The 26,034-nt window shown below is 42.5% G+C and overlaps 1 protein-coding gene across 1 annotated transcript in view; it reads left to right on the top strand.

Annotated features, from left to right (window-relative positions):
- The first annotated feature begins 8,051 nt into the window (after positions 1 to 8,051).
- Positions 8,052 to 26,034, top strand: part of CSMD3 (CUB and Sushi multiple domains 3) — a 2,596,150-nt gene continuing 2,578,167 nt past the window's right edge. Inside the window, exons 1-2 of the mRNA XM_086918068.1 lie at positions 8,052 to 8,106; positions 8,969 to 9,191. Of these exons, the coding sequence (XP_086774194.1) occupies positions 8,052 to 8,106; positions 8,969 to 9,191 (278 nt within the window). The remainder of the gene's footprint in view (positions 8,107 to 8,968; positions 9,192 to 26,034) is intronic.

Genomic DNA, 26,034 nt, shown 5'->3' with positions numbered 1-26,034 from the left:
AGGGCAGGGGTCAAAGGAAGAGCCTAATTTGAGCTTTAGGATCTCAATCTGGGATTCCTAGAGGTTAACAGGTAAAAAGGAGGACAGAGTGTTCATCTTTGTATTGACACTGTTTATCTTAGTCTCCTCTTGGGTTCGGGGTTGGGGAAAATCTTTGATAAGCGTTTGAATTTTTGTATTGAAGAAGTCTGCTATGGTGTCACATAGACTTTGGGAGGGGGGAATGTCCCTTTGCATGGATTTGGGGTTAATGAAGGTGTTCACGATGTTAAAAATGTCTTTCTGCTTATTGTTGCTTTTAATAATAGCTTCTGTGTAGTATTCTCTTTTGGCTGTTTTAATCATCCCATGATAAGGCGGCGGGCGGCTTTATAGTTGTCACGGTCTGAATCTATATAGTTAAGGCGCCACATCCGCTCGAGAGCTCTAACCTTCCTCTGTTCTATTTTTAAGGTTGGGGAGAACTAGGGGGTAGAGGGTCTCTGTTTCCTACTGGGCCTTCGGGGGGAAGAGACCGAGCCTTCTCCTGCGCAAAGTGTATTAATCCATGCCCAGCTAGAGTCTTGGCTGGGGTGGCTGAGGTGGTCTTTTACAGAGGTTACTACGATTATTAATCTTTCTCTACAGACTGCCACTGTACCCCTGATTTGGAAACAGGCTAAGCTTTTGCCACTCTTAAAAAAACGTCCTTGGATCCTCTTAAACCCACCAGTTATCGCCCCATCTCTCTCCTCACGGCATTGTCCAATGTTTGCAAAAAGGAGGTCTTTCGACAGCTTGAGGCATATGTGGAAGCATTCGGTGCTCTACACCCGGCGCAATCTGGCTTTAGGGCATCATATTGCACGGAGACTGCACTGGTGGAAATGGCTGAGGCGATAAGGGAAAGTCTGGACGCGGGCGGCAGAAAGCTTTGGTGCTACTCGATCTCTCTGCTGCCTTCGATAAGGTGCCCCACCAATTACTTCTTACACGCTCTTAGGCATTGGCATTGTGGGCTCGGCCTGGGACTGTCTGAAATCTTTTCTGGAAGAACGCACACTTTCTGGATGCCACCTTTTTCATCGGTTGCCAGGAAAGTATCTACGGGAGTCCCCACAGGGCTCCACCTTAAGCCCTCTGCTCTTTAATATTTATCTGACTCAGTTGATCTATATGGCGGAAGAGCTCGGAGCAAAAATAATAGCCTATGCCGATGATATCCAGCTGCTTTTCACCTGGAAAGTCTCTGACCGGTCGACCGAAGGGGCCCAGAAATTTCATCAGTGTTACAGTGGCGTGCATTTGCTCAACTGAAGTACAATGAAGACAAGTCGGAGGTCCTCTTGTATAGTCAGTTCCCCCCTGCCTTAAGAGAATCTTTTTGGCCACCTGACTATCCCCAACCAACCTCTGTGGGCACCCCAGTCAAGAATTTGGGGATATGGTTTGGAGAAGACCTTCGTTTCTCGAGTGTGCTTTGGCACTCTTAAATCACTAAGACGATTCTGCCCTCTGCTTCCCAGGCCAGCTAAGGAAACGGTCGATCGAGCTCTTATCCTCTCTCGCATTGACTACAGCAACGCTCTGCACATTGGTGTCCCAGGCTATCTGGTTTAAAAACTGCAGACCATACAGAATGCCGTGGCTAGACTTCTGTTTAACATCTCCAAAAGATCAAGCGTAAAACAGCATCTGCGCGATCTACACTGGCTCCCTGTGGCATACAGAGTGCAATTTAAAGCTCTCAATCTGGCCCACAGAGCCCTGCATGGTCTTGGTCCAATGTACCTATTTGGATGTTCCCTTTGATCCCTTAATAAGGAAAAACATTTTAAGGTTTTGGCTTTAATATGTCTTACTGGTTCAATTAAGGTTGAATACAACAAAACAATGAATCAGTGTATGCTGTGGCTTGGTGTCATTTACAGACAAAAAATATTGAACATGTTCTCTATATCTGTTCCAAACTGTTGGATATTTGTAATTTGTATTTATGTCCACGATTTAGAGAGCAGGGGTTACGAACAATTAATGATGTGACTAGGTTTTGTTTTATGGGGTTCTTGGGAAAGCAATTTGATGTGTAATCAAATGTATTTCTGTTATATATGAATGCTTTAAGCATGTAATTGGAATTGCTTTTATCAAAACATATGTGTTCGGTAAAATACAATTATTATTTTCGAAGGATATTTATTTTTTATCTTGTACCTTTTGTATTGTGTGTAATTTTGCATAATCTAAACAATTAAATGTACTACTACAGTCCAAAGTGCCCAGAGTCCTAAGGACAGCAAAAACAAGATTAGCAAAAATGAGAGTAGTAATGCAAAAGGTTAGACCAGCCAACCGTACAAACAGTGCTAATTCGGAAAAGAGACTTGTTAGAAGAATTATGAAACCACAATTTTGAATAGTTATTCAAATTCCATTTAGAAAAAGTAACTATTAGCAAATTACTCTTTACACACCTGAGCCTTCAGAAGTTGAGTTAGGTCTCCAACTACTCACAGCCAGTGCTCCACCTTGAAGGAGGGTGGAGTGAGCTGTGATACTCCTTCCAGAACCTCCCCTATATAACCAGAGTGGGCAGAGAGTACTTTTCAGAGCTCAAGAGATTACGCACAAGGGAGCTGTACCCTACCTATTGATACACAAATCCTGTATGACAGGTCTGTCCGAATCACCTGAAAATGTTTTGCACTCTTCAAAGAGAACAAGAAGGTACTAGGATCATTCCTGTCTCGTTGCTGAAAAAACATGTTATTTTCCTACCACCGTTCTGGTCTGGGCTTGTTGTGGGTACAGTGCCTGCTTCAAACTGGAATTGTATTGTATGATGTGGTAGGAAACTAGGATTGCCATAGTACATACTCCATTACCCCACCCACCCTGAGAGCTCAAGCCTAGTGTGACCGAAGACTTTCACAATCTTAAGAATGACCCACACATGGATATGTTGGCCTTTGTACTTAAAAGCAAACAGAAGCTCTTAAAAAGGAGGTAATTCAGAGCCAAGGAACTTCATTGATTCGAGCAGAGCTAGTAGTGTTCTACGGTGCACCCCACCCACATACCGATGAACCTTACGAAGCTGCCTTCATAGCACACTGTTGGACTTGCAAAAGGGTACCAGGAGGAAAAAACCTGCTGTTATTTTTCATCTGTGACTTTGAGAAAGACCTAAGGAGGTTAGACCCCCATCCACCAAACGTCTGAGGATATAAAGATCGCCAAGAATCATAAGACTGATTCCCTGGATGGTTACAGGAACATTTATAAGCAGAATGCAAACATTTCTGTAAAGTATTTCAGCTGACTAGTGGCACGTGGACATGGACTGAAATTTGTTGTTGCCCTCTTCTTACCATCATGAGAGCCTCTAAGTGCTTCCCCAGAGCTCCTGGGGGCATTTGAAGTGTACCCCTGTGGTTGTTTGGTCACTAAAGGGCACTGGACATGTACCCCTGTGGTTGTTTGGGCACTAAAATTAGTTTGGGAACTTTGCCAAAACATTTTCACCTGAGCTTCAAGCAGACGAACCATGAAAGTATATGTCTGCCAGCATCGGGGTGGATCTTGGGTTTGTCCCGTGTGAAAAAGAGATTTTCTTCAGAAAGTGACCTTTTCAGATTGAGACTTACCAACTTTTTCAAAATTCCCTACATCCTGGACCTAGCGCGACCAATTTACTTTGTCTATCTGATGCATGCTCTGTTGCAGTTGGCCACAAATCGTATGTTCTGGTCATTTAGATTTTTTCTGCTATGTTTATTTAATCATTTAAAAAAATCATATCTTCAGTTCCCTTTTAGATTTTTTTCATTCAATGTCATTTTGTTTAATAAATGTTTACTCCATCTAAATTGAAGTAGAGTTTTAACTGAATTGGGGCTTCTAAATTTTTCACACAATTTTTCTCAAGGTTAAGCCAGGTAGCTTTCTGCACAGCTACAACAATTTGAGCTCAGGTTTAAATTGCTGAAACCTTTGACTTGACCTAGAAATTGGGTGACATTTTTATTTTTCGAACAACACCAATACGGTAAACATCACTTACAACGCAAGCATTACAACGCACTACCATTACATCGCAACCATTACAACGCAAACCATTACAACGCATTGCGCTGGTGGGCGCTCTAGGATAGGGAATATATTTAATTTACTATCCAACACCTTCCCTACTATCCACGGGGACTGGAGTTGGAATAGTAAATTAAATAATTCACTATCCAGCACCTAAAAGCACTATGCATTGTAATGGTATGCGATGTAAAAACCGCGTTGTAACAGCAGGCGTTGTATGCCTGCGTTGTAACGTCATAGATCCCACCAATACACCCCAACTAATAAAACATTTTCTCACAATTATGTCATGAAATCAATTTCTCAATCACTCAACTCACTTGTATATAGAGAGGTAGATTTATTCATATGCATTAACACATCTAGATAGCAATAGGGTATACACACAATAGAATTCATTTGATACTTAAGAAGAAATGTTATAAGGAATAGGTAAGAAGAAGGACATGTATTAATAGCTTACAGTGGAGAAGCATTGTGTTAGCCAGAAAATGCTACGTGGATAGTAAGGACTACACAAGAATTAAGTATTCCTTAAAATCAATATGGTACATTCATTGGGGTATGTTATGCAAGGTGTTTACTGCCGTTATGACCAGCATAGGGAACTAGGTAGCTTAATACATAGACCAGTATATGAATGTATTGGATTGTACTGAAGCCAGTGAAAGATTTGTTGTTCTGGTTTGCATGGTATCACACAGCAGATTTTAATGTTAGTTTTTTTGCACAGCACATCATTCTACAGTATTCAACGGGAATACATCCGTTACCTGGCTCTTTGACTCACTGTGTGCTTTATGTACTTACAAATATAGGGGCACTAATGCACATCAGACTTAAAGGCACAGCAACAAAGAGATGCATAGGTGATGGGGTATGTTAAAAATGAATAAGATACATGCAGGCCATGTGGAAAAAGGAGGGGATGTACAAGGAACGTTTACAGTAGAAGCCTAGTTGTGGGTTGTAGAGAATCGGTCCAGCATTTTGTGAGGGTTACATGAAGAGAAGTGGCTGCCTCACTCACTAACTCATATAGCCCTTAATTAAACACATTATTTTATGATTATTATGATTATTTAAAATTAAAGGATTTGATGGTGCTATTTTATGCTCTGTAATTTCTTTAACGATAAGCTACAAAAACACATGGGCAAGCAGTGGTGACCTGTCTATGCCAATAAAGAAACTCCTTTCCGCTCCATATTTAGAACTAAAAGGATGGCCTTATTAATTTATCTTCAACATCATACCCACCAATTCCAATTATGGACTAGAGACAGAGTTAGTGCCAAACAAACAATGGGATCCTGATCTCCACTTCGAAACACATGCCCAAATAAAAGCAAATGGTGTAGCTGGCTGATCCTTTTCAGTAATCAATGTTGGGAAGAAGCATGGTGGTGAAAACCACTTGTCTCCCATTTATGGCTGGAAGCTGTGGAGAATACAAAGGATTTCCTGAGTTCTATGGAATGAAATACTGCTCCCAAGACAACTGCATCACATGGAACCATGGGAATCCTCAGAATTACCATCCCTGGGAGTGCATACAGCCCTCAACAAAAGGCCCCTCATATATATATGGTTTGACAAAGAAACACCCAGTATTCTATTTGTCAGATAATTTCTGCACAGTCTTCAGAATGCAATTCTTAGAGTGATCCTGATGATTTAGGACTACTAAATACTGTGTAATAACTAGGATTTTGCCACAATGCTCTGAAAGGGAGAATTATCATCCCGGCTATAGGATCTATAGGTGTCCCAGTTAAGCACTAGGGTGCACAGGAATATCAACATGGCTTCTTTTGCCGTGCCATGCTGTTGTCTGTCACCATCACCTCAGTCTGCACACATATTGTGTAATGGCATGGCATGTGCCTGGGCAGAGGATGTGCAACTAACTCATCTAAATTGAACTGTAAGACTATACTGAAACAGAAAACAGAACCTCCTGAAAAAAATGGATTGTAAAGTAACTAAATCTCTGTAGCATATTTTTACAGGCCTAATGAAAATGTTCAATTCATGCATTCTCAAATAATAGCGTCAGAGCACACAACAATGGTGTTTCTCATTAAGGGAAAAGCAATAAAGGCACTATCAAAATAGAAGCATAAAGCACATATCAAATCTTCTGTTTAAAGAAGGGAATGGTAGTGATCCCATCAGGAGAAGAAGCAAAAACTCTTACTAAGGCCTCTTTACAAGAGCCTCAGTATTTCTGATGCAATCATTTTGCACCAAAACCTAAACATTAAACATGGATCAGAAATGTCCAGATGCAAAGTTATGTTAAAATTGCAAGACCTTCTGTAGAATGAGAACTGTTAGCTGCTAGCCTAGCAATCAGTGTACCGTACCAGTTGTCATAGGTTTTTTCTGAATACCATGGTTTCTTCCTCCTGCTTATTTGTCTAGGTTTTTGTCAGTTGTCAGTTTTAATATTTAATGGGAAAGTTTAGAGTGATGTGGCCCTGTGAATCTTCTCCTACTGATTTGATGACAACTCCTGGTCCCAGACAAATCAGGATTGGTATCAAGACAATCATGAATGCCCAGCACCAAATATCACCTGACACCTGGGGTCTCAAAAAGAAGAGCACAGTTGTGATGCTTGACACAAGTTGCATAAAGATGCTTGCATGCCATATCAGGTCACATCTTAAAACTTGATGGTAATCTTATCTGTAGTCTGAATGGGATTATTGACGACAGGTGAGTCTTAATATCTTAAGGTACTTAGGCATAGACATCTATGTGTATACGTTCTCATTTTCTACCTTGCAGACCTATAATATCAGGCAGGAACTCACCAACTGAGGGCCTATTAGAATATGTAGATGTCTTTATATACCCCTTTGTGATGAATATTCCATTAAACGTTAGGGGCATACAACATATTCTCAATATACTATGTGAGGGACACTGGGATAGTGACATTTTTTTTTTTTACATTAGACGTCACAACTTCTATACAAGTATTGACCACCCACAGAGATAGATTGCTATGTGAAACCTTTTGAATTGATGTTCAGCAGACCTTTATTCCCATATTGATATGTTACTTGAAATTACTTAGGGGCCAGATTTGCTTTAATTTCATGTAATGTAGCGCAGCAACCACAGTTAGTATTCTGTGTTGCACGAGATGGAGACAGATTGGCAGGGCCACATTTACTCGTTATGGCATTAGTGCTGCTATTTTCAGTGTAGGAACATTTGAGGCTGCCTGGAACCATTCACACACCCTTCCACTATAGTGCAAGGGTGTCTGCATGATACCTATCATGGGTTTTACACTGAAAGAATAACCTTTTAGTACGAAATACTTTGCTTAGTCATAGTACAAACGTGTGCTGCATATTTTAGCACATGTTCACAGTAAGAAAGTTTTGAGAAAATAAACTTTGTAAAGCCCTGTCCACCTTTTTTATAGACATTACTATGTGTCATAAAGCATTGGTGGTTTCACGGTGACACTCATGTACTACCCAAGGGACCTCTCCTTGACACATAATGCTACTTTACACTACTTTAGGGCTACTTTCCAGCACAAATGAAAATTTTCCCTGGCTAATAATAAGTTATCAAGAATTTATACCAGTTTATGTCGCTTTTTGTGACTTGGCACCAGTGAAAAGCTTAATTAAATCCAGTCCAGGGTTTCCCTACATAGCGGTACGTGTTGTAAGCAAATCTGAGCGACTGCAATGGGCTTGAGGTTTGCTCCCTCTGATGCCAATCGTTTTATAGGATAATATAACAGGGATCCTGTCTGAAGTTGAGGAGCAGGTAAATAAATGGACAAAATTCAAAATTGGGGCAAATTCATAGAATTATTTGTATATTTACTCTTTATAAGATATGGGAAATCATTTATCATTAATATTGTAGCACAATAAACAATTTATATTGGAAGAGTCCCCAGGTCTGGGTTTCATGACCATTTGCCAAAATATGTTGACTACAGGATGCCAAAAACAGACTTGCATTCCCCTGTGAGGTATGATGGTTCTTGGAAATTATGTAAGTGGAATAAATAACCAATGGACTTTGATATGAGCATACGCAACTTTATGCCATATGATGTATAAACTATTGTATTAAGGTTTGATTGTGTGCATTACATTGTCAATGTATTGTTTTAGAGACTCATTCTAAAAGTATAATTTTGATAATTAATTGATAATTGAAATGGTGTAAACACATTTGCATTCAATTTAACCTTCGGAGCACATTTCATTAATAATATTTTAATGAAAAACTGAGCATTACTGACATTAAATTAATTACCGTGATAAGAGTCATTAAAAAATCATTGATAAATAAATAAGTGGTGTGCATTAGAGTGGTTGGTGTGTCAACATTCCACAAAGATGTTCTTTAATCTATTAATTTTATCCCACTAGAATGATTGTTTCAGTTGAAAATTGGAGCTAAAAGAAAATCGAGAAAGCAATAGGGGAAAAGGACAATGACATATCTAGTAATTTGCTTACATTTGTCAACATTATTAGGCAACAAAAGGTAGCCAAAATCAAATGATTTGTGCTTCAATTGCCAAGATTCACAATAAAAATGTAATTTACTGTTTTTAAAGCCTGCAACAGGACCCTAGTCCACAACTTGTCAGCACAGCCTTTAAATTCTTCATATATCATAGCTATTTCTTAACACTTTGCTTAGGTTTGTAGGGCTCAATATATGATAATCATGTTTCTTATAACATTTTCTTCATTACAAATAATGATGTTTTTTTCAATTGCAAAAAGGTTTTCATTATTGTATTTTAAATACATTTTTGTAAAATGATTTTAAACTTGATAAAACAATGTATTATTAGTTTGTCTTTGATTCATATTTAACTCTGCTATCTGTTTTTTTGCAGGGTTTATTTATACATGTGGTGGAACTTTAAAAGGGCTCAATGGTACAATTGAGAGTCCAGGCTTTCCCTATGGCTATCCAAATGGTGCCAACTGCACGTGGGTAATAGTAGCAGAAGAAAGGAACAGAATACAGATTACCTTTCAATCATTTGCTCTAGAAGAAGAATATGATTATTTATCACTGTATGATGGACATCCACATCCAACAAACTTCAGGACAAGGCAAGTATAAAGATAACCACATATTTTGGCTGCATACATACTATGACATACTCTAATATTTAATCTTAGAACATGATTCACTTAGCATTCTATGTTGTAATTCTATATTTATAAATGTCCTCAAAACTTATGACAATTTGATCATTTAGTTAATAATTTGGAAAATAGTTTCTCAAATAACACTAGAAGATGGAGGAACAATGATAATAAGCCTCATCTGAACAAGCAGAGAGTCCTTCTACACAACCATCCATACTACCATAATACCATCAAGGTATTATGCTTACTACAAACCTCACATGCCCGTTCATAAGTAATTAATGAAGAAAATGTTTTAGCAACCACACCTAACCAAACATCAACAAACAACATTCCTAAGCAACATTAGGGTTCCTCAAATTCATAATAAGGGGTCAATCAGATCGGAAGTGTAATTGTTTCAAAGCAACAATGTACAACACAATGCAAAGCCAATAACAAAGCAACACATTTTGACAGCAGGAATCATTTACTGCAGACCGATTTGTGCTAACAGCTCTAGATTTGAACAGTATTGCCTTGTCAAATTGTGCTTATTTAATTGGAATATCATGAGAAACACTTTATGCCAAGACCCTAAGGGGCCTATTACGGTGTCGGTCACCGTAACAGTATAGTCATTCTGGCTGAGCCCATCGGCTAGTCAGAAATGGCCTGTAATTCAAAAGGATGTCGGTTTATGCTATCTGGATTATGATGCACAGTTTCTGGCATGTCAAAAAGAGTGTTTGAGGGCACCTAGCAGGGCCCCCTTTCCTTTGTGGCCTCTGGTTGGTGATTGGTGCCCCCCTTTTAGTCCCTGCACCCCGTGGCAGTCCCCTTGAGGTGCTTGTCATGGGGTGCAGGGATTAACACCACTTCACATTTCCCTATGAGACTATGCACTATGGCCAGTTTATGGCTATAACGCATTCCCCAATTGGGAAATGTCGGAATGCGGCTGCACCATGTGCGGTCACATAATGAGGCAGTTGGGACCGCCAACTGGAGGTTACAGGCCCATCAGTATTATAAGAATAATAGAATACTGGCATACAGGAGGGGAAGCTCGGCACACAAGACGGCAGACCACATCAGGTTCTGAATCCGCCGACAAACGCTAAAACCAGCCACCCCTGTAATCAAGGCTTTCTCTGTGGGCTAACGTGTCAAAAATTTAAAAACAGATGCCCACGAAGTAGCCAGACGTGGATCCCGAAGAGCAGGATATACTACCAATTAATTTACCATCATTTGAACCAAATGTAGCTCTAAATTCTCCTACAGAAGACAAAAATGATCAATACTTCTCAAAGCGATTCCAGATCAGAAGAACCCAGGGAATCCTGCCTTTGAGGGAAAACGTAAATACATCAGTGGGCCTTATGGTCAAGATCCCGAAAGGGAAAAATACTTTAACCTTATGAAACCTTGGACCCCAATACTAATTTTCCTGAGGAAGGTGTAACCGTATCGAGGGTACTAACACCAAAACGCGTTGACGCCCGGAAAATACTGAGAATCCAAGAAAGCCTAGAAGATACCAATTGTATACAAAATTTAATAACTGTGGTATAACTTTACAAATCTAATAAGGCTATTGGATCCCATAGATCAGTTGACACAAGATTCGAACTAGTGTTACTAGTGGGGTTGTTGTTCCTTTGTTTTGTATATTCTGTGTTAGTGCTATTACTGTACTGTAATGCATATGGTTCATGTCTAGATCCCCATATGTTCTTCTTTTTAAATCTTGAATATGTAATGTATGTGTTTTTTTTAACAAAAACTTTTTAGTATGAAATGTAATCTACTTTGTTGACACTGTATTTTTCTTAAATGGATTGTATGTTTTCAGAAGAATTGAGTGATTCTCTTCTGAAATGTTAATACTAGATAGTCATTTTTTAATAAAAGATTGTAAACGCTATACTTTGATATTTGGTGTGTCCCTTTACAATAGACCTACGGACCTTGTGAACGTAGAAAGTACATTTGTCCCTTATTCGCTGCAATCTCCAATACTATTCCAGGCATTCTCTCTAGACTTACTTGTCCATCAGTATTATAGTTAGTTTTAATAGTTTATAAGTATACATACATTTTTTCTACAAATCTGCAGTAATAGATAATTTATTATATCAAGACATTGGTTCAAAAATTTCGAAAAGTAAGATTTGTATTTAGAACTATTTAATCAGTACCACTATCTCTGGGCCCAGTTTGCAAAATGACTTCAGAGGCTTAAAATCTTGGACTCACTAAACAGCCCTATCACACAATCCAACTCTGCTAAATCCATTGGTATCACCCAGGACGCCAACCTGTCAATGAATGAACACATCAAAACACTACCAAAGGTGCGTACTACACACTAGAACATCTGAAACAAAATCAAACAGTTTATCCCACCTGAAGATCTTAAGACAGTAGTTTGATCACTAGTCCTCTCTAAACTTTATTATAGCAATGCTGCCACCCTAACAGGAAACCCCAAAGGCCACCTCCCGCCCCTATCCACAATCTTCAATGTGACTGAAAGGTGCATCACAGGAACCAAACGCTTTGACCACATCTTTCCAGCTCTCAAAGTCTCAATTGGCTCCCCACCAAAGGAAAGTGCATCTACTAAACAGCATGTATCACCCACAAAGCTCTCCAAATTGCAATCCCCAAATATCTAGAATTCAAACTATCGTGAGCAGAGAAAAGCCGGGCTCTGCGACACTCTAATTCACTCCTTCTATAACCCCTAAACTAAAAAGAAAATTGCCACAGACACGCCCCTTCTCCATAAATACCCCCTAAATCTGGAACTCTTCTTTCTCCTGCTTCTAACGAGATCTCAAATCTCTATTACTCAACAGTAACTTCAACTAGATCATGCAATTACTTACGCCTCCCAAATACCGAACTCTCTTAGACAATTCCAGTCAGAATCTTTACCATGCTAACTCAAGTCTATCTTCCTCCTCCCAAGCACCCAATTACTTTATTGATTTACATTACTATGCTCTAACTGTATCCACTTTAATACTCTGTGCTCCTATATTTCTGTATATGACCCCATGTGATGCCTATTTACCTCTCGCCATGTACTTGTGTAAAGATTATTCCCTAAATATGTAAAGCGCTCTGTTACCTTTGGGTCGAGCCAGCGCTATATAAAAATAAAAAAATAGAATAAAATAATAGTCTGACTTTTTAGGCGCTAATTTGCAGACTATACAAATATATACATACATATATACACACCAATCCTCCTTCTTACTTCAAGGAAAGCCCAAATTCGTTTTCAAGCTGTGATTTATTCTGGCTTAGAGGACTACATGTTGGGTAGAGGCTAAAATCGTACCAGCCGCTGTTTTTTTCACCACCAAACTACAGCAGTTGGGATATGTAGTCCTACATTTATGTTTATGTCTATAGTACACTATATGTAATCATGTTTCACAAACGTTCCCTCGACCTGTGATCAAGGTGCGGTTGCACCGAAACACGTTGGGCGTTTGACTCACAGATGTTTATGGAATAAATAACAGCATGAAAACGAATTTGGGCATGAGTATTTCCTTGAAGTAAGAAGGAGAGGATTGGTGTGTATATTTAGCGGTTTTGTGTCCGCACTGAAGCCCTTTGTGGCAGAGAGAACCACAAACTTTGTAAATATATATATATATATATATATATATATATATATATATATATATATATATATATATATATATATATATACACAAACTCCCTCCCAACTCCAGAAAGATGGAACACAGACACGAAGACTGAGGTAATTCAGATAATTTTAATGTGGAAGACCTCTCCTGGCCCTGCGACTAGACTCAAAGTAATACGTGTTTCAGCTGTACAATAGCCCTTCTCGATCCACTACCATTTTTATCTAATTTTTTATAGAAAACATCATAGACATAAAAAACACTTGTTAGTCTCCTTTACAAATGCGGTCACAAGAGAAAACAAAATATGTATGTGAAAATACAATACCAGGGCTCACATGAATTAAATTATTGTAAATTGCAAATTATAAAAGAAAGCATATACATTTTTAAAACACTTCACAGTTAGCAGAGTCAATGAATAAAATAAAATATGACAAAATCAAATAGATCAAGGCCTTAATGGCCTGACTTTGACCTCACACCTGTGAGCAAACTACAAATTAAATCATGTGCACACTGCTGCTGCATATTTCAAATGTTCACATCATTATGCGACCAAATCATTATAAAACCAACAGCCATCAAAGAATGTAACCGCATGACCAGCGAGAACATGATGTTAATTGCTGAACACAAAATAATATCAAACAAAAAGATGATCCAAACACAGCAGGTCGACTGCCACTCACAGGCCTCAGGCCATTAGACCCACAAGCTAGAAAGAAATTAAATATTCGGCGTTCATAACATCATTAATAATGCGTCAAGTCAATATATTAACGATTACATTCTTGAATATCATTTGAATGCCAAAACCTATTATCCACAAGTTATTACATAACATTCTTGCTGTGTGAAAAGCGACACTGCAATGGTAAGTCACAAAGTTCAGAAGAGTCAGAATCCTCAGTCTTCACCAGATTCCCCCATGCCGAGTTCTCACCTCCAACTCAGCATCGCCTTATATTACTCATCCTAACTTCCAATCTAAGGGCTCGCTAATCTGCCACTCACATACTGCCTCCATATTTTGAGCGGTTTTGCCGACATGCCAAAAAACGCTAGCATCACCGATTGGCACTTAATATTCAAACTCCCTCCGCAAGAGCAAAGACACGTATACCAAGGTAATTTGGATCATTTGAATGTAGCAGGCCACTCCTGGCCCTGCAACTCAAAGAAATAGTTCTTTTGGGACTACAACATCCTTTCTCAAACCAAAGAGTACCTTTCCACCACTTTGTTATAAGGAAAACACCATTGACATACAAAACACATTACAATGTGCTCGCTAAATATATATATGTGTGTGTGTGTGTGTGTCTAGATGTGTGTGTGTATTTGCAGCAAACACAAACTGTTTCAGCCTCCTGCTTCGTCAGGTGTTTTGTTCGTACGCCAATAAAGACGACATTTTATATGTTTCTTTCAGCAGCCATACTTGCGATCACATGATTAGCTAGGGCATAAAAATCAACGATGGACTCCGATATTACCGACATATTGGAGTAATTCCGATCTGTATATACAGATTGTCACCCATTATTTCATATATTTACACCCTTCATTTGCAAACATTATATATACAAGTTAATATGTACATATTTACAAATTTACACAATTTAAAATACCACCACATTAGTTTTGCCCCCCTGTCTTGAATTTGTGCAGTGTATCGGCTAAGGTGCCTTCGAATGTCGTCGTTGGCACCTTCATCACTACTTTAAATGACTAGTGACTATGGGCCCGGTGTAGGTCGCCCAATACCGGTCGGTAACGGCCGACTTCGGCGGTTACCGACCGGTATTTGGCTTTTGACATGTAGGTGTCTCTGCATTTACAGAATCAGTATATTTACTGATTCGGTAAATTTACTGCTTCGGTATTTTTCCGAATTGGTAAATATACTGATTCTGTAAATCCATATGTAGGTGGCACAGTTTGCAGTGCCACAGGCCCTTAGGAATTCTTATTTTACCACCCAATCCTATTGGGTGGTAAAATACCGAATTCCAGTGTACATGCACATCTGTGCATTTACACCTATGCCTTGTGACACACAGACATGCCCTTAGGGCATGTATGTGTGCCACATGGCACACAAGCCTGCAATTGGGGTGCTACAGTGTGTCAAAGTGACACCCCGTTCCCCCTGCCAGGATTCGGTATTTTCCGACTCGGTAAATACCAATTCTGTACTTCCCCTAGATTCCTATGGGCTTCAAGGCCCATAGGAATCAATGCGAAATACAGATTCGGTAAATACCGAATCTTACAGATTCGGTAATTGAAAAAGTAAAATTACCTACATCTGCCTACTTCCAATTTACCTACTCTTAAATACCGAATCGGTATGATTCGGTATTTAAGAGTAGGTAAATCTGAATTACCTACATCTGGCCCTATATCTTGCCGTGTATCGGCCTATTCTCCTGTGTGTGATTGTTAAGTGGTTGTTATTTTTGTCTTTTTCTTAAAACCAAGTTTCTATTTCCTTCTCTTACTTTTATTCCCTTCAGACTGGAGTTCATACTGCACGATTCAAAACAAAGCTATTCACCTATGTGTACTGACAATTCTTCTCCACTGTTCATCCCTTTTGGGAATTTAGTTTCTAGATCTATTATAAATCGCGATTCAAGTCTCCTCAACTTCTTAGTTCTATCTCCTCCTCGTACATTGGGACGTACCTGATCCAATCCGAAATATCGCAATAGGTCCTTATTGCCTTGATGGTGTTCTGCGAAATGCCTTGCCACAGGATAACTGGCATCATTCTTGGCAATCGCTCTCATGTGCTCTAAAATTCGATTTTTCACTGGGTTGATCGTACTTCCAATGTATTTTGTCCACATGGACATACTAAACAGTATATTAAATATGAGGAGTGCAAGTTAGAAACTTGTTAATAAGCCTCTGTGTTTTTCATCCTGGTATGTCATATGTAAGTGTCCTACTTGCCACACATACCTTACACTTTGCACAGGGAAAAAACTCTTGCATCTCTTTGAGTGTTACCCCTGTTTTCAAAGCTGGTTCTAATTGACTGTGTACTAGGGTGTCTCCTAGCGACTGGGCTTTCCTAAAGGTGATCAGTTGTTGTGCGGGTATTTCCTTACCTATCACACTATCAGTTTTTAAGATATGCCAATTCTTTGTAAGGATTTTCCCATTGCTATTGGCATTGTTAGAAAACGGTGTGATTGGTCGAAATCTGTTTTTTTCATCTTGTGTCATTTTCTTTGTTTTAGGTTTGAGCAGTTCCTTTCGAAGTATCTCTGGTTCTTACCTTTAAGGCTCTCTGGCTCAAATTCCTAAATTTATGTGTGCACGCATCGGGAGTCATTCTTTCTAGGTACACACCACAAAACTGTGGAATAAATTGCCAGTTGGACTAAGGATGAAGCCAGATCTCCTGTCATTCAGAAAATCACTGAAAACGTGGTTGTTTCTGATCTAACGCCTAGTCTAGCGGACACTGCCGTTAAGCGATATTTCCTTCACGCCTACTGCTGGGACACTCAATTGAGTAGCTGTGTGCTCTATAAAACCCCTCTTAATATAACATAACATAACATAACAAAGAGTTCAATCAAAAGAGTAGAGCATAGAGCATATATTCACCAGTTATGATAGATTTAAAACAAAAGTTATTCATTGTATTCCTATTGTCATAAAGAGACTCATTTGTTTTGGTCTCCATTTTGTTTTTGATTTAGCATAGATTTCCGTCAGCATGAAGTCTGTTTTCTTTTTTTTTAAAAGCCTAGTCCTTTTGCCTTTAAAATTTAGCTATTTAGGTGATTAGATCCCTTCCCAATTTCAGAATCAGAAACTTATTATGATGAATAAATGGACAAAATCGCAAGCAGTCCATCTTTATTAGGTATGAAAGGACCCACAGTTACTAGTAATCACCAGCCATATCAAATCTAGAAAGACTAAGGAAACAACTTATCAGAATGGAGCTGCATGCAAAATGTCTTTCTGACTTTGGGAACTCAACCATCAGGTTTGGAATATTCCAATTATGTTCACAGAAGACAAGGGGTTCAAAACCAATTTCAGTGTTGTATCTAACCAATGTTTGCATAATTTGAAGGTTTATGGCATTAAAAATGTGTTAAAACATATTTGGCAACTGAAAAAGGAGATAGGTGACCTGTAGAAGAATATATTGACTGACCAGAGTGTCACCAATGAGAAAGCAGCATCGGAAAGTTCAGAAGCCACAATAAAAGACTTTGAGAAAACTAACATTTTCAAAAAGACCCTTAAAAACTCTAGAAATATATTAACATTATCATTGAGAGAAAACCTCTCCCTATCTGAGAAAAGACTTCTACCATCGGACCAGTGATAAACCACCGGAAATGGTGACTCCAATACTGGCTCAGTCTCAGATACTAATCCTAATCAAGGTCCTGTCAAGCCACCTGGATTTTAGTGAGCAACCATCCTCTTCACCTCACTCTTTCTTAGATCAAGGCCAATATGGACTTTCTCTTCAGACAAGGACAAGAGGTTGATGGAGTGGGTGGTACAGAAACAAATACAGTCCAGATAAGAGGCAGAATTCAATCAATACTAGGAATGGTAGATCAAAATGATCAGAATATTTCCATTTTTAATCTCACCAATTACATTTTGAATGCGAATTCCATTATGGCCGAGATACCCGCCACCCCCTCTCAACACAATCCCCAAAGGAGGGAAACCGGAAACAGTTCTTGAGTTTTTGGAAGTGGGATGGAGTGACCATCCCGGCCGTATTTATTAAAACAAAAATTAAAACATTAAACGTTTCATGTTATGTACAATTTCATTACCATATTGCGATGTTTGGCTAACCTTAACAGATTCTCTAATACAGAGGTTCTCCTAGCCGAACTAGCATCCTACAAAACATTTCTTGACATATTGAAATTGTACAACCTAACGTTTAAGGGCCAACGGCAAGGTCATAACCGGTGTCAAGATCCCTAACCAGACTTACCCCTCCCACTTGGGCTGGGCGACAGCACGGAGGCGTACCTCAAGTGCAACTATTACCAATTTCCCTTGACTTGACGGGGGCACCTAAAGACTCGACGCCAGTTAAAGGTCGTTCGAATACTCGTGTGAGGTATCTAGAAGGTACCGTAGACCTTATCCCAACCCCACACAACTTACCGCATCTGCCGTCGCAGATGTCACTGGCCCCGGGAAATTCCCCAGGAGGGGGCTGTAACCCCTCCTACAAAGGAAGGGGCCTTGACCGCCTTTCCTTTACTTCCGGCGACCCATCCTTAGAAGGGACCGCCTCCCCATTGAGGGGCCAATGGCCACCTCTCCCGAGCGCTCCCATCCGTGTTGGGTGACGCCCACTCATAGGGATCTACTAATTAGTGCTCACCGATCATGACCTTACCGCCTACCAAATAAATACGACAGTGCTAACTAAAAAACTCAGAATACATTGGCCACTATGACCGAAAGGGCATGCATAAAATTCAACACTAAATCTGAATCTCTTTAATGGTAAAACGTACTCAAACAGACCATTCTTTATTAACTCAATATCAACATGATACTCCAACCTGGAAACGAGAACACAAGCAAAATTAATCAACTTTATTAAAAACAACTGGCTGTCTTCAGGGGCTGGTGGGTGGGTCAAAATTGGCTCTTCGTTCTGTCCCGAGCTCACGTGCAGCGAGGAGGTGCAGCTTCAGAGCACAAGAACAAGAGGATGTCTTCTGGTCTTGCGTCCCTTTTTATCCGTCTTCAGGGCGGGCGTATACCCGCCCCTGCCTGCCCCGAGGGCGTGGCTGGCTGCGTCAGTGTCTAGGCCAGCCCACTCTAGGGCGGGAACAGGCGCGCCCCGGCTACGCCGCTTCGGGCATACCAGCCGAGACGCGCCTCCCGCCCAAAAATGGCTTCCCGGGGGGATCGAGGCACTCAGCCATACGTTCGGGGGGACCAAGTTGGTCGCCCCTTTCCATATGGCCGAGATACCCGCCACCCCCTCTCAACACAATCCCCAAAGGAGGGAAACCGGAAACAGTTCTTGAGTTTTTGGAAGTGGGATGGAGTGACCATCCCGGCCGTATTTATTAAAACAAAAATTAAAACATTAAACGTTTCATGTTATGTACAATTTCATTACCATATTGCGATGTTTGGCTAACCTTAACAGATTCTCTAATACAGAGGTTCTCCTAGCCGAACTAGCATCCTACAAAACATTTCTTGACATATTGAAATTGTACAACCTAACGTTTAAGGGCCAACGGCAAGGTCATAACCGGTGTCAAGATCCCTAACCAGACTTACCCCTCCCACTTGGGCTGGGCGACAGCACGGAGGCGTACCTCAAGTGCAACTATTACCAATTTCCCTTGACTTGACGGGGGCACCTAAAGACTCGACGCCAGTTAAAGGTCGTTCGAATACTCGTGTGAGGTATCTAGAAGGTACCGTAGACCTTATCCCAACCCCACACAACTTACCGCATCTGCCGTCGCAGATGTCACTGGCCCCGGGAAATTCCCCAGGAGGGGGCTGTAACCCCTCCTACAAAGGAAGGGGCCTTGACCGCCTTTCCTTTACTTCCGGCGACCCATCCTTAGAAGGGACCGCCTCCCCATTGAGGGGCCAATGGCCACCTCTCCCGAGCGCTCCCATCCGTGTTGGGTGACGCCCACTCATAGGGATCTACTAATTAGTGCTCACCGATCATGACCTTACCGCCACAGGCCCGGATAGTTGACCGGCTATCCGGGCCCCCCACAAAACTCCTAGCTAAAGGTCATGTTTCAACGTTTTTAACCATGCTAAGAAGTCTCCTATGAGTAACTCATTCCCCACCCGAGACAAATGCACACCATCCCCTAGATACATACTGTCATCATTAATACAACCGTGCGAGATAGAATGCAATGTCCTGGAACGGAACAACCTACTCACTTTGTTATTAAGTTTTCTAACAGAATGGTTCAAAGCAGGAATCGAAACAGCCCCCCGCCACACTTTTCGTGGGATCACATGAGACCACCCAATTATGCACCCCGGAACTTTCCTCGCCAACCAACTTACAGTGGAAAGCATTGCCTCCAGGAGAAGTCGTCTACCGGTGGTGACCAAATCATTGCCCCCTAAATGTACTATGACTATAGACGGCGGTGACCTCGTCCGCCCTAACAAACCCTCAAAGAATGCCTGAAACTGGTCAATACAGAGACCGCCCCTTCCGTAGAAGGACATTCTGTACCCGTATTCCCCAGCTACGTGAATCATGTCACCTGCTTCGAATACGTCTGCGGCACGCCTCACGTATGAGTGGCCCACGACCCACACCTCCTTTCTCACAGCCGGTGATGTCTGACCGCTGGCCTGGTGTTGGGTCGACTGCATAGTCCGCCCCGCCTCGAAGGCTTGCGTAACTGAAAACCAAACAAAAGACAAGAAGCGTGAGTACATTATTACAGCTTCACAACATGTGCAACCGCACATACCTCTTATAACAATTGGAGGACCAACGCCCCACTCGTTTTACTTGTTCCACATTAAGACCCCTGGCTGTAGCTTCAGTGGCAGCCCCTATCCGAAAGGAATGGGTCCCAAACTCACCCGGGTCCAAGCCCGCTGCGGTAATTGACATCGCGAGCACCCGCTGAAACTGAAACTTCGTCAGTGGGGTGGCGTCCGCGTGTCTCAACAATGTCCCCCCCCATGATGCCACCCTTCGTGCTAGGTAATCTTCTAAACACTTCACCGGACACATGGAGGACCCTGGAATCCTGCGAATGACTATGCAGTCTCCCACCCCACCTTGATCGGTTTTTGACTTGACAAAGGATACAGTCATCGTCTCACCCCTGATCTGAACGTGTTCCCGGCACAAACCCCCCACCACATCCCGCTTGCTCCTCGCTACCAGCTCACTTATCCTCATTGCCCCGTGAAATGCAAGCGTAAAAGCAGCTCGGAACAAACAGGCCTCGAACTGAGACGAGCATGTGGCGGGGAGTGTGGCCAGCAACTGGGACAACCTATCCAGACCTATCGGGCGCCTCTCATCTACTTTGCGACCCTCAAGGCGTTGCCACCCACGCAGCGCTTTCTGTACCACAAAAGACGCTGTCGGGTCCTGGATATTATGAGCCCTGGCAACAAAGGAAATGGCAGCACGATGCCTCTGGGCTGTAGCCACCGACTTCCCAGCCTTACGCAAGGACATCAGAAAATGTACTACCCAATCCTCATGCCCCCAAAGCCCCCCTCTCTCAGTCCCCAAAAAGGCTAAATAAGCCCGAAACGCCCCTTCGTATGCCTTCCTCGTCCTTGGTGCTAGACTCTCTCCCACGAGGTAATGAAGTTCGGGGCACCGAGAGACCAGAGAGCTTCGGGAAAGGGTGCTGGCTCTGGGTCCGCTGAGGGAAGGAAACCCGAGAAAGCCTGCATTTGAAAACGAGACAGTGCATCAGCAGCCTGATTCATCACCCCTGGGACATGTTTTGCTCTGAATACCACTTTCAGTTGCATACACAGTAAGACAATTTCTTTAAGCAGCCTTAAAATCATTTTACAACGTGCTGCCTGACTATTGATGCATTCTACAACGGTCATATTGTCAGACCAAAATATGACAGAGTGATTTTTTAATCCATCGGGCCAGGTTCTGAGGGCCACCAAAATGGGAAACAGTTCAAGGAAAGCAATATTACTCGTCAGCCCCTCTTCATGCCACCATGTTGGCCACCTTTGTGCCGACCATTTTGTGCCGAAGATGGCGCCGAAACCCATGCTTCCCGCTGAATCCGTCCATAGACCCAGCTCTTCAGAGGACAAGGCCGGTTTGTTCCAGACGACTCGACCATTGAAATCCGCCAAAAATGCTAACCAAATACGCATGTCTTGGCGGACCTCGGCCGATAATCTCGTGCGATGATGACCCTCTTTTAGGCCGACCATCGCCTGGGCAATTGAACGGGAGAAGGGGCGGGCCATCGGGATCACCCTTAGGGCAAAATTCAACTTCCCCACCAATTGCTGCAATTGATGCAACGTAACTTTAGATGCAGTAATACACATTTGCAGGGCTGCCCTGAATTTCGACACTTTGGCAGCTGGTAAACGAAAACAACCCTCACTAGAGTCCAACTCGATCCAGAGAAACTCGAGGCAAGTCGTGGGACCCACAGTTTTACCTGGTGCCAATGGCACGCCAAATTGATTCATTAAAACACAAAAGTCAGTCAAGGCCCGGGCACATTCATCATCCCCAGCGGCCCCAAGGAACAGAAAGTCATCGAGGTAATGCATCACATTTCGAAAACCCGTTTTCTCCGTGTAAACCCATTGTAGAAAACTACTGAATTTCTCGAAATATGCACAAGATATAGAGCACCCCATCGGCATACACCTATCCATGTAATACGAACCTTGAAACATGAATCCCAAAAGACGTTGGTCTTCCGGGTATACCGGGAGCAAACGGAACGCTGACTCGATATCTGATTTCGCCATCAGCGTCCCGGGCCCCAGGCGATTCAAAATGGCTACGGCCTCATCGAATGATGCGTACCGCACCGAACATATCTCTGGATCAATTGCATCGTTTACAGAAAGGCCATGAGGAGCTGATAAATTGTGAATCAATCGAAACTCACCTGGGTCCTTCTTGGGGACCACCCCTAAAGGAGAACAAACAAAATTCGGTACCGGGGGAACACTAAACGGGCCGGCAACCCGACCTCGGGTAACCTCTTTCCGGATCTTATCCTGTACTACAGTCGTATGCTGCAAGATGGAAAGTTGGTTTTTGCACGTCCCGACACCCTGAAAGTTCCCCACCGGGATGCGGAAACCATATGAAAAACCGTTTCGTAGCACCCCAGCAGAAGTACGATCTGGGTATTCGCTGAGCCAGGGAATCATCGCCAGGGTATCAATCGGGGTTGGTAAAGGCGCCCCTCGGACTATATTAGACCTGTTTGGCGCCTCCTCTACCCCCATTTTCACCCGATTTGGCTCTGCACGAGGACTCAGGATGGGGTGCCCCACAACCACTACATTCGTGTTTGAATTTACAAGATCCCGGGGGCCTAGTACATTTACTTCTGTTGAAATTGAAACAGAAACCCCTCTTCCCTGTATTGCCGGCGGGTCTCGGGTAATCGTCTGTACCCGTACCCGACCGAAAGGGCGTCCCCCCATTTTGGCGGGAGGACTCACCAACAGTACTCCCCACCAACGGCACTTTCAACATCCCCGACTCTTTCATTTTATTCCATGTCAAAGAATCGTAACAGTCCCAGGTTAAACTTTTGTTATGCTCCATCGCTTTCCTGAAAAGGTTGTCATAACAGAACCATTGGTTACCTTGGTGCGATGTCGAGTACCCCATAATTCGTGACTGATATACTGGAAATTCAGGGAGCAATTCAGGCCTACGTTCCCCCAAAATTGACGTAAAAATTCCCCAAGCATTACCCCAGTTGCCAATATTCTCATTCACTTTAAAGGCGGCCATTTTGGCGCGCCAAACACTCGGATGCATCAGATCCTTTTGACCCTTAACAGTTTCGACCTCATAGTGATCAACGAGCAGGGAGAAAATGTTTACGTATTCCCCCGCCCAAATCTTTTCCTTTATTGCCAAAGGAACATGTTGCCCCAATTTTCCTCTACGAGAGGGTGTTGACTCATCCCTTGCGATCGGCAATGGCCGCTTACCTGCACCGGACGCTACTTCCGCCCCTCGTGGCTTGTCTATCACCGCATCCGGCGCGGGCACCTTGGCTGCATCACGTTTCTCGCGCAACTGTTTCATGAGTGCTTGCGCTTCGGCAGCCGTGGCGCCCTCGGTACCGTCCCCCAACCACGCTGCTAGCTGTGCCGCCAACTCGGGAGGCATACCCTCAGCGGATGTCGGGGTGACTACGACCGGAATCGGGTTCCCTTCCTGCGGTACCGGGGCCGGTACCGGGGCTGGCGGCTCGAGCGGGGAACAGGGAACCGGGACGTCTCCCCCGACCGGCCCCCTTCTCGGCCTCTTAGGCCTCCCTCCAGCCGGTGGACGCCCCGATCCCTCCTCGCCGTCTCGCCCCGCCAACTGCTTCTTTATCTCGGACATTTCCTTCATGAGAACCCGAACCATCTGGTCAGTCGACATTCTCTTCGCGCCTTTCTTGGGCATCTTTCATACGAAGTATCTAGAAGACAAAAAGAAAGATTAAAACGCTCAAAATTGTCTCTTCGTTCTGTCCCGAGCTCACGTGCAGCGAGGAGGTGCAGCTTCAGAGCACAAGAACAAGAGGATGTCTTCTGGTCTTGCGTCCCTTTTTATCCGTCTTCAGGGCGGGCGTATACCCGCCCCTGCCTGCCCCGAGGGCGTGGCTGGCTGCGTCAGTGTCTAGGCCAGCCCACTCTAGGGCGGGAACAGGCGCGCCCCGGCTACGCCGCTTCGGGCATACCAGCCGAGACGCGCCTCCCGCCCAAAAATGGCTTCCCGGGGGGATCGAGGCACTCAGCCATACGTTCGGGGGGACCAAGTTGGTCGCCCCTTTCCATTCTGTTCTAAGCTTAAGGCTCTCTATTTTCAACAATTTTTTAATGATCCTCTTCAAACTAGTATTGAACATCAGACTTAAAAAAATATTTTGACACACATGAGACTCAGGTTACTGCCAGCCCGAAAGCCTTCATGGTGCCTCAAACCTTTTTCCCCTTAAATGATGATGTAGCAGAACACATTATTACATTTGCAAAATGTTGCATTAAATGAAGTTGGCCAACTTTAAAAAAATAAATGTTATCATCATTTAAATGTAGCTAAAACAAAACATTGCGCTCTCAGAAAGCTTCACACATACCAAATATCACAATTAGGTCAGTGTAGAAGGGTGCAGGCATAGTTCTACAAAAATACCACTGATTATAACGTTAAGTACTCAGACAACTGATTCAAACCGAATACTACAAAATAAAAAATGGAGTCCATAGCTATTAAAAAATAATTCTTACACTACGAAGACACATAATTAAGAATGGCTCAGTTAAGTTTTCGTTCCTTATTAAATTTAAATCTAACTATGTAGTACCAGTACATTACAGACTTTTGAACATCCACAAAAGCATATCACCACCCCCCCCCCGCACCCAATAGTTTCTGAGTGTGGCTCTGTTCTAAAACCTCTTGCACAGTATGTGGACTTTTTAATTAAGTTCATTGATTACTTTAATCTCTTCTACATGTGTGATAACCCTGCTGTAATCAACACAATTGAATGTTTTCTATTTGACCCTACAAATGACTTACCGGTAACACTGGACATTGAGGGGCTTATTAACAGGCCCCTTCAGATGCTGGCGCATCACTCTTTTTGATGTGCTGACAGCGCAGTGTGCTGCCCCATATTTCCAAGTCCTCTTAAAGCCACCCTGCAGGGCTTATCATGGCCTTGTAAACATGGCCCCTTGACCACTTTGCGTAAAAGGAGCATGCCAAGGGTGTTGTTCTGGGTGTTCCTACACAACACCTGTTGATTCTGCCAGATTCCCAGTTTTATAACATCTTGTAAACCTGAGAATGTATCACAATCCTATGCCTCGGAGGCATATGGAGGCACAATGAGGAGAAATACTTTTATTTCTCCTTGTTTTTTCTCTTTCTATTCGATCAGCCATCTGCAGCAGGCATAGAAAGAGGGAAAAACCTCTTGTGATTGTTTTTGTGCAAGAAGGTTTCCCTCCCTGCACAAAAACATTCATCCCCACGAAGCAGGCACCCTTTCACCATGGCTTGCATTGGCACATGGCACCCAATTGCGTGGCAATCAATTGCGTGCCAGCGCAAGGGAAAGCACAGTGGTGCATCATATGGTAAATATGACACATCCATGGACTTTTAAAATGACGCAGCTTGGTACAGCAAAATGGCTTGCGGCACCACGCTGCATCCTTTTGTTGTAAATAAGGCCCTGAGAGTCTGTACACCAATATTTCTCTAGCTGAGGTCAGAACAATTTTGGAAGAAATTATTGATTTCAGAAAACATCCCCACAGGGTCCCCACCTTATTTATCCTGGAATGTGCAAACATTTCTCTCAGTTTATCATTGCTAAACAATTGTATGAACAGTCAAAGGGTGCTGGCATTGGAGC

Source organism: Lissotriton vulgaris, chromosome 4_1 (genome assembly GCF_964263255.1).
Source record: "Lissotriton vulgaris chromosome 4_1, aLisVul1.2, whole genome shotgun sequence".
NCBI classification, from domain to species: domain Eukaryota; kingdom Metazoa; phylum Chordata; class Amphibia; order Caudata; family Salamandridae; genus Lissotriton; species Lissotriton vulgaris.
Note: the sequence above shows the minus strand (reverse complement) of the source record. Positions and strands in the feature narration are given on the sequence as shown.